The sequence below is a fragment of the Podarcis erhardii genome (assembly GCF_964252035.2).
Source record: "Podarcis erhardii genome assembly, chromosome: 4".
Classification (NCBI taxonomy): Eukaryota; Metazoa; Chordata; class Lepidosauria; order Squamata; family Lacertidae; genus Podarcis; species Podarcis erhardii.
In genome coordinates, this window is record NC_138508.1 from 11,143,329 (window position 1) to 11,158,019 (window position 14,691).

Consider the following 14,691-nt stretch of genomic DNA (forward strand, 5'->3'; position numbering starts at 1 on the left):
CATTAGAGGTTGAAGTTCTTACAGCATGCAGATATGAGAATTCTCTCCATAAAGTGGCAGAAACCTGTCACAAAAAGGCATCTTTTCCATGGCATCCCATCTGGCAGACCCACTGCTGTGATGGCTTCTTGCAACAACTTCCTTTTTTTCTAGTCCTCTGTGCTAACGTGATCTTCTGAAGGGACAACTGGCCAGTGACTGAGGCTCTCATGTGACAAGGAGCAACCCGTAAGACATATTGAGACGATGGGTCGAGGGCATCACTTAACTCGTAGCCACAATGACACAGAGCTTCAACCCACTTTCAGCTGCTATTCAGTGGCGCATCCACCTTTGCCATTATCCAGACACGACTAGGAATCTGGAAGATTACCGTGAGACAGGGTTCAAACCTAACAGGGCAATTTTGCTGACATCTGGTGAAACGGGTTCTTTTTTTTTAGTGTGTTTTGCACCCGGACTAAGCATCAAGGCAATGGGCAAATTCAAATGGGCAATGGGCAAATTTGTAAATATTCAACCTTTCACCAACATCTGAATTTTCGTTTTGAAAACGCAAAAAGTTCTAACGAGTTTTGAGTGCGCTAGATTTATTGGCAAGCATCGGACATGAACAGTGGCTATTCCTGGAAATGGAACGTCGGACCGGATAGACCTTTAGCACAACCTGACAGGGCTCGTCTGACGGTCTCAACTACGAATCTCATGAGCTGCCAGACATCAAACTCACTCACCTACTAAGCACAACGGCACACCAGCTATCAAACACTTGTCAAACATCAAAGGCTGAACTCAAACATTACAGGATATCAGATACAGATATCAAATATTCCGCGAATGTTCAACAATATGCAAGAATTCAGAAAAGATTCGACATTAAGATTTGCAAAGGGGAATCTCGGAAGGGAACCAACACACTTTTTCAAGAAACTGATATATGCCAAGGAGCAGTGGTCGTTTCCTTACACCCACCATCCTCACAAGAAAAGCTCTCCTAAGTGCTCTGAGGACAAGGATGCCTGTAATCTGCAAGGTAAACAAAAACCAGCGCTTCCACAGGCTTTGCTGAAAATCAAACGTGATTAGAGCCGACGTCTGGCCACTTTCTTTTCTGTAAAGGGATCAGGAGACGGAAGAGGGAGGCAAAAGGGAGACACAAGATCCCAGCAGAAGCCCAGGATTCTGCCATACTGGCACCAGTTTGGCTCGCGGCAGGTGTACTTTGAAGAAGAGAAAACAGTGGATACAAGGCGGGTCTGGTGATGACTGAAAGCATGCAGCGCATCAAGATTCCCAGTATTGCTATGTTGAATTTTGCAGATAACTTATCCACCAGGAGCTCTGGCATCCTTTAGCACTGGCAAGCAGTTATCAGCCATGTTTTCCCTCCTGAAGTGACCTTTGCTTTCTTAGTCGACCTTGGCGCTAGCAGTCCTTGCTGAACGACGGCCGGTGGGCCCAGCGCCTTGATGGGCATAACTATTTAGTCTTTGCCCTTCTGGAAGGCTCTCTCTTTTTCCTCTCTCTTTCTCTTTATCCTGGTGTACCTCTGCCGGCTATTACTTCACCGACTTGTTGGGCTCCGAAGACTGCCGGACGTCTGTCCACTCCTGCATGGTGCTTTGCAAAGCTTGCGTCTTCTCCTTGTCGACTTGTACATAGTCAACCTTCTCGTCTGAGGCAACCGAGGATGTGGAGGGCTGGTGACAGGGAAGAAGGAAAAAGAAGAGTTTGGATTTGATATCCCGCTTTATCACTACCCGAAGGAGTCTCAAAGCGGCTAACATTCTCCTTTCCCTTCCTTCCCCACAACAAACACTCTGTGAGGTGAGTGGGGCTGAGAGACTTCAGAGAAGTGTGACTGGCCCAAGGTCACCCAGCAGCTGCATGTGGAGGAGCGGAGATGCGAACCCGGTTCCCCAGATTACGAGACTACCGCTCTTAACCACTACACCACACTGGCTCCACCACATGGAAGCACAAAACAGTTGAACGTGGTTGCACATCTACCCCAAAACAGAGTGGGTGGCAGGGGGTGGAGAGAGAAGGGAATCCTTTTCAGCCTGGGGGCCGCATTCCCTTATACAAAACCTTTTAGGGGCCATATACCAGGTGGTGGGTGTGCCAAGAGGCAAAACGCAGTGGAGCAGCAATTGTGTCTCTTGTACACATTCCTCTTTAACCAGGCCTTTGGCTGACAGACATCCAATGCCCTTTTAAAATGTGTTGTGGGGCCATTATTGGGTTGCTATTGTTATTTTATTTTTATTATGCGTTTTGTGTTTTTTATATTGTGATTTTACATTGTGAACCGCCCTGAGACCTGCGGGTATAGCGTAGTATACTAATTGAAATAACGATGATGATGATGATAATAATAATAATAATAATAATGATAATTATTATTATTATTATTATTATACACAAGCCATGTATAATTCAGAGAGTGCTATAATAATAATAATGATAATGATAATGATAATGATAATGATAATGATAATGATAATGATAATGATAATGATAATAATAATAATAATAATAATTTTATTTATACCTCGCCCTTCCCGGTTCAAAAACCAGACTCAGGGCGGCTAACAACAAATTTAAATCACTTAATTGTAAAAGCAGCATAAAATACAGTATAAAAACATGAATAACAATAAAATTCAAAGTTCAGAAATCAATTTAGGGGAAATCCATCTAATAAATATTAGATAATCACCAGGGCTAGCAGAAAGTGCGCTGCTTGAATGGGACAGAAAATTCCTTGTTTGCACCCCATCTGATTAATGCAAAGTCTTTGGGCTATACCTTTCTGTGCGGGCCAGGTGAGCTCGGCTGGAAGTCCAGAGCTAGGTAATCGACATTTCCTGTGCTCTTTTTCGTGGCTGGGCTGCTTGTGCCGCTGGGGATGGGCGAGGCAGAGACAGGGTTTTGCTGGAAAAGACAAATAAAGAAGGAACAAGTGAAGAAGAAACCACTGTTGGAAGCCAAGGTCTGTTCTTGGACTCCTGCTCATGGTTTGGTTTGAAGAAAGAAACCACAACTCTGGCTCACACCGAAAGCTTTGTGGTCCGTTCCCCAACTTCCATCAAAGCGGGGACTAATTGAGCTGCCTGCATTAACATATACGGCTTATGTACAGACTATAGTTTTCCCAACTAAGCTGAGTGGCCGGCTGGTGGCCTCAGACTCGGTGTCAGTGGTTGGTTAGGTCAGGCATTAGCCAAGGGCCCCAGGGTCTCAGAAGGGCCCCTCGCGGACATGACCCAACCATCTCACCATCCATTGTCCTTCCTGCTGGATGAGAAGTAGTGCGGTTTCTAGATGGGAGCCCCATTCTGTCAAGTACGGGAGTTCCCCTCTCCCTTCTTGTAGCTCACCGATAAGAATTAACAAGCATTTGGTAGATTTATGGTCCTTTTATTACAGCAAGTACAAACACGCAACCCTTCGCGAGGGTATCAGTGTTGGTGCTGACCTTTAAAGCCCTAAACGGCCTCGGTCCTGTATACCTGAAGGAGCGCCTCCACCTCCATCGTTCTGCCCAGACACTGAGGTCCAGCTCTGAGGGCCTTCTGCCGGTTCCCTCGCTGCAAGAAGTGAGGTTACACGGAACCAGGCAGAGGGCCTTCTCGGTAGTGGCACGCGCCCTGTGGAATGCCCTCCCACCAGATGTCAAAGAGAAGATCAACTACCAGACTTTTAGAAGACATCTGAAGGCAGCCCTGTTTAGGGAAGCTTTTAATGTTTAATAGGTTATTGTATTTTAGTGTTTTGTTGGAAGCCGCCCAGAGTGGCTGAGGAAACCCAGCCAGATGGGCAGGGTATAAATAAATAAATAAATTATTATTATTATTATTACTGCACCAACAGGAGGTCCCCCCTCCCCTGCATCTCCTTTGTTCTCTGACATGCTCGGACCCCACCCCCCACTCTCGATTGATGTATTGCCCAGCTGCTCCCTCCTTTTGGTTGCTTAGCTGCTATCTCATAACAAGGTAGTTCCTCTCTCAACTGTGCAGTTTCTGTATCTGCCTGTCTCTCTGCTTCTGGAAACACTGGAAGCAGGGTGGGTGGCAGAAAATATCCCCCCCTCCTCTTCCGTTAGGAGCTGATGTCTCTGGGATTTCATTTCCCAATCCTTCAATCCAGCCCAGCCGATGACACATTCTCAGTGGTCGTCGTCTGTCTTAATTTACCCAAAATGCAACGCCCTGGCCTATAGAGCTATAAAACCTAGACCAAAGATCTAAATCTATAGAGAAGGAATGGAAGAGCACCTGCTTTGCATGCATAAAGTCCCAGGGTCAATCGCAGGCAGGGCTGGAAGAGAGCCCTCTCTCTAAAATCGCCGAGAGTTGCTGCCAGTCCGTGTAGGCAATACTACACTGGATGGGCCCCAATGGTCTGACTCAGTACAGGGCAGCTTCCTGTGTTGAGGCCAGGCATTGCATTTTGGGTAAATTAAGATGGCAGGCCTGTTGTCTTTGTCCATGGAGTGTTCTTGGCAGGGATGCTGGAGTGGCTTGCAGAGACATCACCTTGCCAACAAAGGTCCATGTAGTGAAAGCTCTGGTTTTCCCAGTAGTGATGTATGGAAGTGAGAGCTGGACCATCAAGAAGGCTGATCGCCGAAGAATGGATGCTTTTGAATTATGGTGCTGGAGGAGACTCTTGGGAGTCCCATGGACTGCAAGAAGATCAAACCGATCCATTCTGAAGGAAATCAGCCCTGAGTGCTCACTGGAAGGACAGATCCTGAAGCTAAGGCTCCAATATTTTGGCCACCTCATGAGAAGAGAAGACTCCCTGGAAAAGACCCTGATGTTGGGAAAGATGGAGGGCACAAGGAGAAGGGGACGACAGAGGATGAGATGGTTGGACAGTGTTCTTGAAGCTACTAAAATGAGTCTGACCAAACTGCAGGAGGCAGTGGAAGACAGGAGTGCCTGGCGTGCTCTGGTCCATGGGGTCACGAAGAGTTGGAAACGACTAAACAACAACAACAAAAGATGGTGGGCAGCCACCAGGGGTTCCAATGCTGCTCACCCTCTGCTAAAACGTGAGCTGGGGTTGGGACCACTAAGGACAAGGGAGGAAGACGGAGTATGGAGAGAGAAGTTGGGTTGTACTAAGAGATGGATTCTGCAGGGACTTACCATGGCCACGTAATTCTCTTCGCTGTCCCCGGAGTCTGTGCTGGTGATGCTCTGGGTGGAGATGGGACGACAGTATTGGGAAAAGTTGGAGTTGAAGGTCTGGCTGCAATGAGAGTTGAGAAGATGAGTTGGGCTAGGCAAGGTCCCTTACACATCCTGTCCCCCCCCCCCCCCGGAAATATACTCAGAGTTGAGAGTGGATTTCATGCTCTTTATTCAGCTCATAGTGGTGAGGAGGAATGGAGGCTCCCCCAGAATGTCTGCTTTATATACATCATTTACACAATGGGCCCCACGTGATTGGCTAATTCCGGAATTCTCCTGTAGGCCAATCAGGTTGCGGATTCACTTCCACCTGGAGCTGGATTGGGTGGCTCCTGCGGACCAATCAGACTGCTGCATTCTGGATCCTATTGTTCTAGGACCAATCAGACTGCTGCATTCTGGATCCTATTGTTCTAGGACCAATCAGACTGCTGCATTTTGGATCCTATTCAACTCAGTACATAACACCCCTATTTGCACAATCTGCTGGCGTGTTGAATGGGGACTCTGCGCATGCCCCAACAGCTTTCCCCGGGAAAACTTGCTCTTTGGTGCTAAATCGGAACAAACGGCAATCCACGGAGAACTCAATTACTGTTTGTTCCGATTGAGTGCTAAAACTGCGAGTTTTCCCAGGGGAAAGAGGAGGGGAGAACGGATGTGTGAATAAGCCCTTCTTCAACCCTCTGTTGACCCCATGGAGGGCCCTTGCCCTGTTTCATGGGCAAGATCTTCACTTAAGGAGGCTGGTCGCTTTGAGAGCAAAGGGTCCTTTACTCACCCAGGCCTGGACCAGGATTTGGTGACCGGCGATTTGAAGGGAAGCTCATCGATAACGGTGTTGTTCCTCAAGTCCAGAGGTGTTGGCTTTGCTGGAGCGGAAAGAGATCTGAGTAAGGCCTGAGCAACCGTTTAATGGACACTTGATTGAATGGAGTTGTCAGGGGACTGCCATCGGAACAGGGGAGGAGGCAGGGGGGGGCTGTTGGGATACAGAGTGCCTCCCAAAATCCTGAGGAGCAGCTCCTCCTCCAGCGGTGGGGAAAGCCACACTTCCAGTGAAGAAGAGAGGGAAGGGACCAGCCAGGCTGGCAGGAAAGGGGTCAAGGATGCTGCTGAGAGCCCCAGCGTCTCACATAGCCAGGCTGGCCAGGAGGGACGCAAGCCCCTTCTGTTGCCCAGCCTGCGCAGAGGGGTGAAACGTAAGGAAGGGAGGCAGAGCCTTGGGGTACCAAAGCTCTTCTGTTGGGGAAGAAGTCGGAAGGGGCTGCTCCCGGATTCTGCAAGACGGACATGAACTTTGAGTTTCTGCACTGTAAATAGTTTGCACCAATAAAACCTGTGAAAGACAGGCCGGAGTCTTGCCTGGTTACTCACAAGCAACCACCACCTGCACCTGACAGGACTGATCGAAAAAACAGGAATTTGGCAGGCAGCTGGTCGGCCACTGTGAGAACAGGACGCTGGACTAGCTGTTGGCCTGATCTAGAAGGTTCTTCTTAGGTTCTTATGGAAGGCTGGCAGCCTCCTATGGTGCGGATATTAGCTTCTAAACACAGCTTCAAGCCGCAGCAGTTGCCACACGCATTGCAAAAATATCAAATTGACCACAGAAGAAAATGGCAGGACAGTGGTGTCTTTCCTTCCCTGAATTAAATTAATGCAAAAAAAACCTCCCAAAATAACACCCAGTCCCCTGAAATGAGGGATAAGCTAGGGTACCTACACCTAATGGATTGGCGGCTAATGGATTGAGGTTGAATCCTGACAAGACAGAAGTACTGTTTTGGGGGGACAGGGGGCGGGTGAGTGTGGAGGACTCCCTGGTCCTGAATAGGGTAACTGTGCCCCTGAAGGACCAGGTGCGCAGCCTGGGAGTCATTTTGGACTCACAGCTGTCCATGGAGGCGCAGGTCAATTCTGTATCCAGGGCAGCTGTTTACCAGTTCCACCTGGTACGCAGGCTGAGACCCTACCTGCCCGCAGACTGTCTCCCCAGGGTGGTGCATGCTCTGGTTATCTCCCGCTTGGACTACTGCAATGCGCTCTACGTGGGGCTACCTTTGAAGGTGACTAGGAAACTACAACTAATCCAGAAGGTGGCAGCTAGACTGGTGACTGGGGGCGGCCGCTGAGACCACATAACACCGGTCTTGAAAGACCTACATTGGCTCCCAGTACGTTTCCGAGCACAATTCAAAGTGCTGGTGTTGACCTTTAAAGCCCTAAACGGCCTCGGTCCAGTATACCTGAAGGAGCGTCTCCACCCCCATCATTCTGCCCGGACGCTGAGGTCCAGCGCTGAGGGCCTTCTGGCGGTTCCCTCATTGCAAGAAGCAAAGCTACAGGGAACCAGGCAGAGGGCCTTCTCGGTAGTGGCGCCTGCCCTGTGGAACGCCCTCCCATCAGATGTCAAAGCGATAAATAACTACCTGACATTCAGAAGACATCTTAAGGCAGCCCTCTTCAGGGAAGTTTTTAACCTGTGATATTTTAGTGCATTTTTGGTTTTTATGGAAGCCGTCCAGAGTGGCTGGGGAAACCCAGCCAGATGGGCGGGGTATAAATAATAAATTATTATTATTATTATTATTATTATTATTATTATTATACCTCACAGGGTTGTTGTGAAGGGGGAAAAATGGGGAGGAAAAACCCATGTAAACTACCTTGAGCTCCTTGGAGGCAAGGGTGGCCGAGGGCGGTTTGCTTTTCATTTTTTTCGTTTAATTTTTATTAAGTACAAATTAGAAAACATACCTATTTACATCAAAAGAAAATACAAAAGAAAATACCTATAACCAAGGGGGAAAAATTAGAGAATATTTTGTCTCTTTTCATATTTACAGTTATTTATACTTCTATAAGGGACGCGAGTGGCGCTGTGGGTTAAGCCACAGTGCCTAGGACTTGCTGATCGTCAGGTTGGTGGTTCGAATCCCCGCAACGGGGTGAGCTCCCGTTGCTCGGTCCCTGCTCCTGCCAACCTAGCAGTTCGAAAGCACGTCAAAGTGCAAGTAGATAAATAGGTACCACTCCGGTGGGAAGGTAAACGGCGTTTCCGTGCGCTGCTCTGGTTCGCCAGAAGCGGCTTAGTCATGCTGGCCACATGACCCGGAAGCTGTACGCCGGCTCCCTCGGCCACTAAAGCGAGATGAGCGCCGCAACCCCAGAGTCGGTCACGACTGGACCTAATGGTCAGGGGGACCTTTACCTTTACCCCTCTATAAAATGCTATTCACAATAAAGCACTGAAATGAAAGATAAGATATCAGAAAAAAGAACAAAGAAAAAATAAAGAAGTAAAAGAAAAAAATCATAGGTGAAATTTTTTAAAAGTAGATAAGTACGCACAATACATAGCCATTTCCCGTCTATATTTATATTCAATTGTATAATTTCATCTTGTCTGCCAAGGGCGGTTTGGAGGGGAGCAGAGCTCACCTTTGCGGTCTGGCTTGAGGTTGCGGTTGACGGGCGGGGGCTGGATTTCGCTCATCCTCCTGTGCAGCTGAGAACTGCTGCTACCTTTGTGGACCGGGAAGGTAGAGGAGGACATGCCCATCAAGTCCAGGTGGTGAGGCCCGGGGCTCATGGGGATGTAGAGGTGCTGGGAGTTGTCGTTCGACCTCTCCGTGCTGAGCAGGACCGAAGAGCCTGGGTTCATGGGGACATAGTTGTCTTCCGAGTCCGCGCTGTGAGAGCGAGCCACCGTCGCCTTGTTTTGCTGGGGAAGGGAGAAAGTGGTGACACATGAATGGGAGGCGAGTCGGTGAGGAAAGGCGGCAGAGAGGAAAAATTCAGGTTCTAGGTCAGGGGTCAGCAAACTTTTCAGCAGGGGGCCGGTCCGCTGTCCCTCAGACCTTGGGGGGGGGGCCGGACTATATTTTGAAAAAAATAATGAACAAACTCCTATGCCCCACAAATAACCCAGAGATGCATTTTAAATAAAGGCACACATTCTACTCATGTAAAAACACCAGGCAGGCCCGACAAATAACCCAGTACAGTGGTACCTCGGGTTAAGTACTTAACTCCTTCTGGAGGTCCGTTCTTAACCTGAAACTGTTCTTAACCTGAAGCACCACTTTAGCTGATGGGGCCTTCTGCTGCCGCCGTGCCACCAGAGCACAATTTCTGTTCTCATCCTGAAGCAAAGTTCTTAACCTGAGGTACTATTTCTGGGTTAGCGGAGTCTGTAACGTGAAGCGTATGTAACCTGGAGCGTATGTAACCCGAGGTACCGCTGTAGATGCATTTTAAATAAAAGGATGCATTCTACTCATGCAAAAACACACTGATTCCTGGACCGTCCGCGGGCCGGAGTGAGAAGGCAAATGGGCTGGAACTGGCCTCCGGGCCTTAGTTTGCCTACCCATGGTCTAGGTTTTTGGAATTTTTTGCAAGGCAGCTTTCTGAGAAGCAGAGATATTATATTATTTATATACTGAATTTATATACCGCCCTATACCTGGGAGTCTCAAGGTGGTGCAAAGAATAAAATCAAGACATAAAACCACAATAATAAAAATAAAAACAGCAACCCAATAACCCCTCCCACAAAAAAAACCCCACACATTTTAAAAGGCCATCGGATGTAAATCGGAACAACCAAAGCCTGGTTAAAAAGGAACATTTTTGCCTGGTGCCTAAAGGTGTATAATGAAGGTGCCAGGTGAACTTCCCTGGGGAGAGCATTCCACAGACCGGGAGCCACTGCAGAGAAGGCCCCGTTCTCGTGTTGCCACCCTCCGAACCTCTTGAGGAGGGGGTACATGAAGGAGGGCCTCAGAAGATGATCTCAGGGTATATACAGTGGTGCCCCGCAAGACAAACGCTTCGCAAGATGGAAAACCCGCTAGATGAAAGGGTTTTCCGTTTTGGAGGCGCTTCGCGAAACGAATTTCCCTATGGGCTTGCTTCGCAAGACGAAAATGTCTTGCGAGTTCCTGCGGTTTTTTCCCCCTTCCCCCCTTTTTCTAAGCCGCTAAGCCGCTTATCAGCTGATCCGCTAAGCCGCTAAAAGCCGCTAATAGCGCTAATCCGCTAAGCCGTCAATGGGCTTGCTTCGCAAGACGAAAAAACTGCTAGACGAAGAGAATCACGGAACGGATTCTTTTCGTCTTGCGAGGCACCACTGTATGTATGTATAGAAAACCTCAAGTTGCTAGCCCTTAGGACACCAGCTAACTGAGCACCCATAGCTTACCAGATATGAGTTGAATCCAGCATTCACAGACTCTGTCGACTGAACTGCACTGCTGCTGCTCTGGTGAGGATATTCATAGGTTTCACAAGACGAAGCTGAAATCAGCAACATCAAAATCACAGTTAACAAGCAGTAAACAAAGTTTATTAAGAGGAGCAACTTAGTGGGTTCTCCAAATTCCTTTTAGACGGAGAACAAACAAAAGCCAAAATTCCTAGAGTGCAGAATTCATGAGCGTTGGATGAAGTTGTACATTATCTACACCCTCAGGGCAACTGACTAATGCAGGTCACACAACAGATACAGCTCTTTTCTTCAACATGCTACCACCTCTTCTTGCCCCACACTGTCTAACAGTAGAGCCGGACAGGCCCCAGAACTGGGAGGAAATATGTCCCGCCTCTGTTTTTTTTTTTACATTAAGGTCCTTCTGGAACAGGAATTCTATTTCTGAGCGATGGAGATGGAAGAGTATTGTGTCCATGTATTGTTGGCATCTGTCTGTCTCTAAAGACAATGGAGTGCGCCTCCGGGGGTGAAGGGAAACGGCTGCATCTGCAGCATTCAAGTGACCTCTCTGGGGCGCAGGGCTGGGCAGTGTGTATGGAGGTCCTGGGCTGCCCAGAAGACAAGACCCTGCTCTCAGCCTTGCCGAGATGGTCCGAAGGAAAGCTGAGCAAGAAATTTGACACCAACATGGCTGCAGGTGTTGCTGGAAGGAGACGTATAAGGTACCATCCAACCATCTTAGAGACTCCACTTTGGATTTGTGGAGGGTTTACTCCTTAGCCTTTTCTTCTTCCAAAAGATGTCTCACAAAACAGTGGAGGTTTAGGATCAGAGTTCTCCCTCTCTTAGATGGGCTACCTTCCCAAGTGGATGAGACCCAAATGCCCCTCACTTCCTGAAATATACTCCGAGTCGAGAGCGGATTTCATGCTCTTTGTTCAGCTCATAGTGGTGAGGAGGAATGGAAGTTCCCCCAGAATGTCGGCTTTATATACATTATTTACACAATGGGCCCCACATGATTGGCTAATTCCGGGATTCTCCTGTAGACCAATCAGGTCATGGATTCACTTCCACCTGGAGCTGGATTGGGTGGCTCCTGTGGACCAATCAGACTGCTGCATTCTGAATCCTATTGTTCTAAGACCAATCAGACTGCTGCATTCTGGAGCCTATTGTTCTAGGACCAATCAGACTGCTGCATTCTGGATCCTATTGTTCTAGGACCAATCAGACTGCTGCATTCTGAATCCTATTGTTCTAAGACCAATCAGACTGCTGCCTATTGGATCCTATTCAACTCAGTACATAACACTTCCCTTTACAGCATGTGCAGAAATCACCTTCTTGGCCCTTGGACCCACTCTTGGTCTCATCTGCTTAAGCCACCAGAGCCTGTCTTTGCAGGCAGAAAAAGTCCCCAACTAATGGACAGGCTTCAGGGAATCAGATCCCTCCCTCAGTGGTAGTGAATAAGCAAATCAAACGAAAGGAGCGTTCTTACCAATTAGCTTCTTTAATAATCACAGTGAGAGACATTGGCTCCCAGTACATTTCCAAGCACAATTCAAAGTATTGGTGCTGACCTTTAAAGCCCTAAACGGCCTCCGTCCAGTATACCTGAAGGACCATCTCCACCTCCATCGTTGTGCCCGGACACTGAGGTCTAGCGCTGAGGGCCTTCTGGCAGTTCCCTCATTGCGAGAAGCCAAGTTACAGGGAACCAGGCAGAGGGCCTTCTCGGTAGTGGCACCCGCCCTGTGGAACACCCTCCCAGCAGATGTCAAGGCAATAAACAACTATTTTACTTTTAAAAGACAACTGAAGGTGGCCCTGTTTAGGGAAGTTTTTAATGTCTGAAGCTGTATTGTTTTTAATATTCGGTTGGATGTTGCCCAGAGTGGCTGGGGAAACCCAGCCAGATGGGCAGGGTATAAATAATAAATTTATTATTATTATTGGAATGCATATATCTGTCAAGAAATGGCATTGTTCCCAAGAAAGGCTCGCACTCTCTGTCCCTACTAATTTATGCCACATTGGGTAATCTGAGCTTGTTGCCCCTGCGCCCTCTGTTCTATCACTTTCCAAGCCCGTCTAGTCTTAGGTGAAGGGGGGGTCAGGAATACTGTCCAAGGACACTGAATCTGCCAGCTGTCTCCTAGTGTTTCCTCTTCTAGCTGTTCCTCACCCAGTATTTCCCAGCTTCTGCCTTCTGAACCATGCCCCTTTGCAAACCACTGTTCTAAATCAATACTGTCCTCCTGCCCTTGGGAAGCTTCAGGAGAGGGGGCGGCGGCTCCCACCATTCCTCCTCAGTCCCTGACACTCAACTGAGGGTTGGAAACTCATTGGTTGCCCTCAGCTGTTTTAGCCAGTCAGTGGAAGCTGTTTCCCGGGGTGTGGCCACTGTCTCATGCTGGCAGCTTCTAGAAGCTGATTGCAGGGTGGGGACGAAAGGTGGACGAGCTACCCCTGAAGGAGCATGACATGTCCCCATCAGAGGTACTGCCCCCCCCTAACAGCCTAGGCACCCCAGCTCCTGCCCAAAGCCTTGGAGAACTGGCAGTCATAGCAGTATAGCCACCTACAGTGGTACCTCTGGTTATGTACTTAATTCGTTCCGGAGGTCCGTTCTTAACCTAAAACTGTTCTTAACCTGAAGCACCACTTTAGCTAATGGGGCCTCCCGCTGCTGCCACGCCGCCAGAGCACGATTTCTGTTCTCATCCTGAAGCAAAGTTCTTAACCCAAGGTACTATTTCTGGGTTAGTGGAGTCTGTAACCTGGAGCGTATGTAACCTAAAGCGTATGTAACCCGAGGTACCACTGTACAGTCATCCAGTGCAAACAGCCCCGATACTCACCTCGATGTAGCCGGCAGTTCTCCATGGCAGGCAGCGTATTCCTTCTGGGAATGGTAGCAGCAACTGAGCCCATGCCTAGGCCTTCGCTGTCCAGCAGGCGCTGCTGAGGGCTGCCCCACCGTGTCTCTGCCTGCCCTGGTTTAGGTGGCCTGGGTGGGGGAGTGGCGGGCGTTTCGTTGGAGGCCACCCCCAGGGTGTTGTGGTTCTTGTCCAGCGTGAATGTCCTTGGAATCTGATAAATGGACAGAGGGGTGCCAGGGACGTCATACGAGTCAGTGGACAGCTCCCCAAAGTCCTTGCAAAGGGTGTTGTTGGGGGTTTTGAAGGTGTACACCTCCTCACTATCCGTTTCGGAACCCGTGAGGCTGGATTTGGTGTGCGTGTAGCACCCGAAACTCCTCGGAAGGTCGTAGGCACTGTCCCTGAGCTCCGAGTTGTGCCGGCTTGGCTTGGGCAAGCTGTAGAAGCCGTGGACTTGCCCGCCCACCCCATTAACACAGTGCCCGTTCCCCTGAGACAGCTTCTGGACAGATGGGTCGCTTCTCATGAAGAACGAGGATCTTGTGGCTTGAGAGAAACTAGCACTCCTAAAACGAAAAGGGGGAGAGAAGCTGTGAGGCAGAGATTCACATTGGGCACTGCAGATGGTGACAGCAGTCACCAAATTAAAAGACGCCTGCTTCTTGGGAGGAAAGCAATGACAAACCTAGACAGCATCTTAAAAAGCAGAGACATCACCTTGCCAACAAAGGTCTGTATAGTTAAAGCTATGATTTTCCCAGTAGTGATGTATGGAAGTGAGAGCTGGACCATCAAGAAGGCTGATTGCCGAAGAATTGATGCTTTTGAATTATGGTGCTGGAGGAGACTCTTGAGAGTCCCATGGACTGCAAGAAGATCAAACCTATCCATTTTTAGGAAATCAGCCCTGAGTGCTCACTGGAAGGACAGATCATGAAGCTGAGGCTCCAATACTTTGGCCACCTCATGAGAAGACTCCCTGGAAAAGACCCTGATGTTGGGAAAGATGGAGGGCACAAGGAGAAGGGGACAAGAGAGGGCGAGATGGTGGGACAGTGTTCTCGAAGCTACCAGCATGACTTTGACCAAACTGTGGGATGCAGTGGAAGACAGGAGTGCCTGGCGTGCTCTGGTCTATGGGGTCACGAAGAGTCGGACACGACTAAACGACTAAACAACAACAAATATCCTCCTATAGAAATAGAAATGTAACATGTCGTCACGCTCTGCAGCATGCGGAACAGCAGGCCGGGTGAGCCATTTAACAGAGGGAGCGAAGTCACCTTCCTCCCCATTAAAGACGTCTGCAGTGAGGTGTAACATGGCAGGGGGGCTTCACATCGCAGTTTAGTAAGCTGCTTTGTGAAGCACCTCTCCA

General features: G+C 48.8%; 1 protein-coding gene across 1 annotated transcript in view; it reads right to left on the bottom strand.

Annotated features, from left to right (window-relative positions):
* Positions 1-573: 573 nt before the first annotated feature.
* Positions 574-14,691, bottom strand: part of GAB2 (GRB2 associated binding protein 2) — a 148,958-nt gene continuing 134,840 nt past the window's right edge. Inside the window, exons 4-10 of the mRNA XM_081860379.1 lie at positions 13,293-13,879; positions 10,417-10,511; positions 8,652-8,934; positions 5,989-6,079; positions 5,163-5,265; positions 2,812-2,937; positions 574-1,700 (exon numbers count right to left, since the gene is read on the bottom strand). Coding sequence (XP_081716505.1) covers positions 1,560-1,700; positions 2,812-2,937; positions 5,163-5,265; positions 5,989-6,079; positions 8,652-8,934; positions 10,417-10,511; positions 13,293-13,879 — 1,426 coding nt within the window. The 3' untranslated portion in view covers positions 574-1,559. The remainder of the gene's footprint in view (positions 1,701-2,811; positions 2,938-5,162; positions 5,266-5,988; positions 6,080-8,651; positions 8,935-10,416; positions 10,512-13,292; positions 13,880-14,691) is intronic.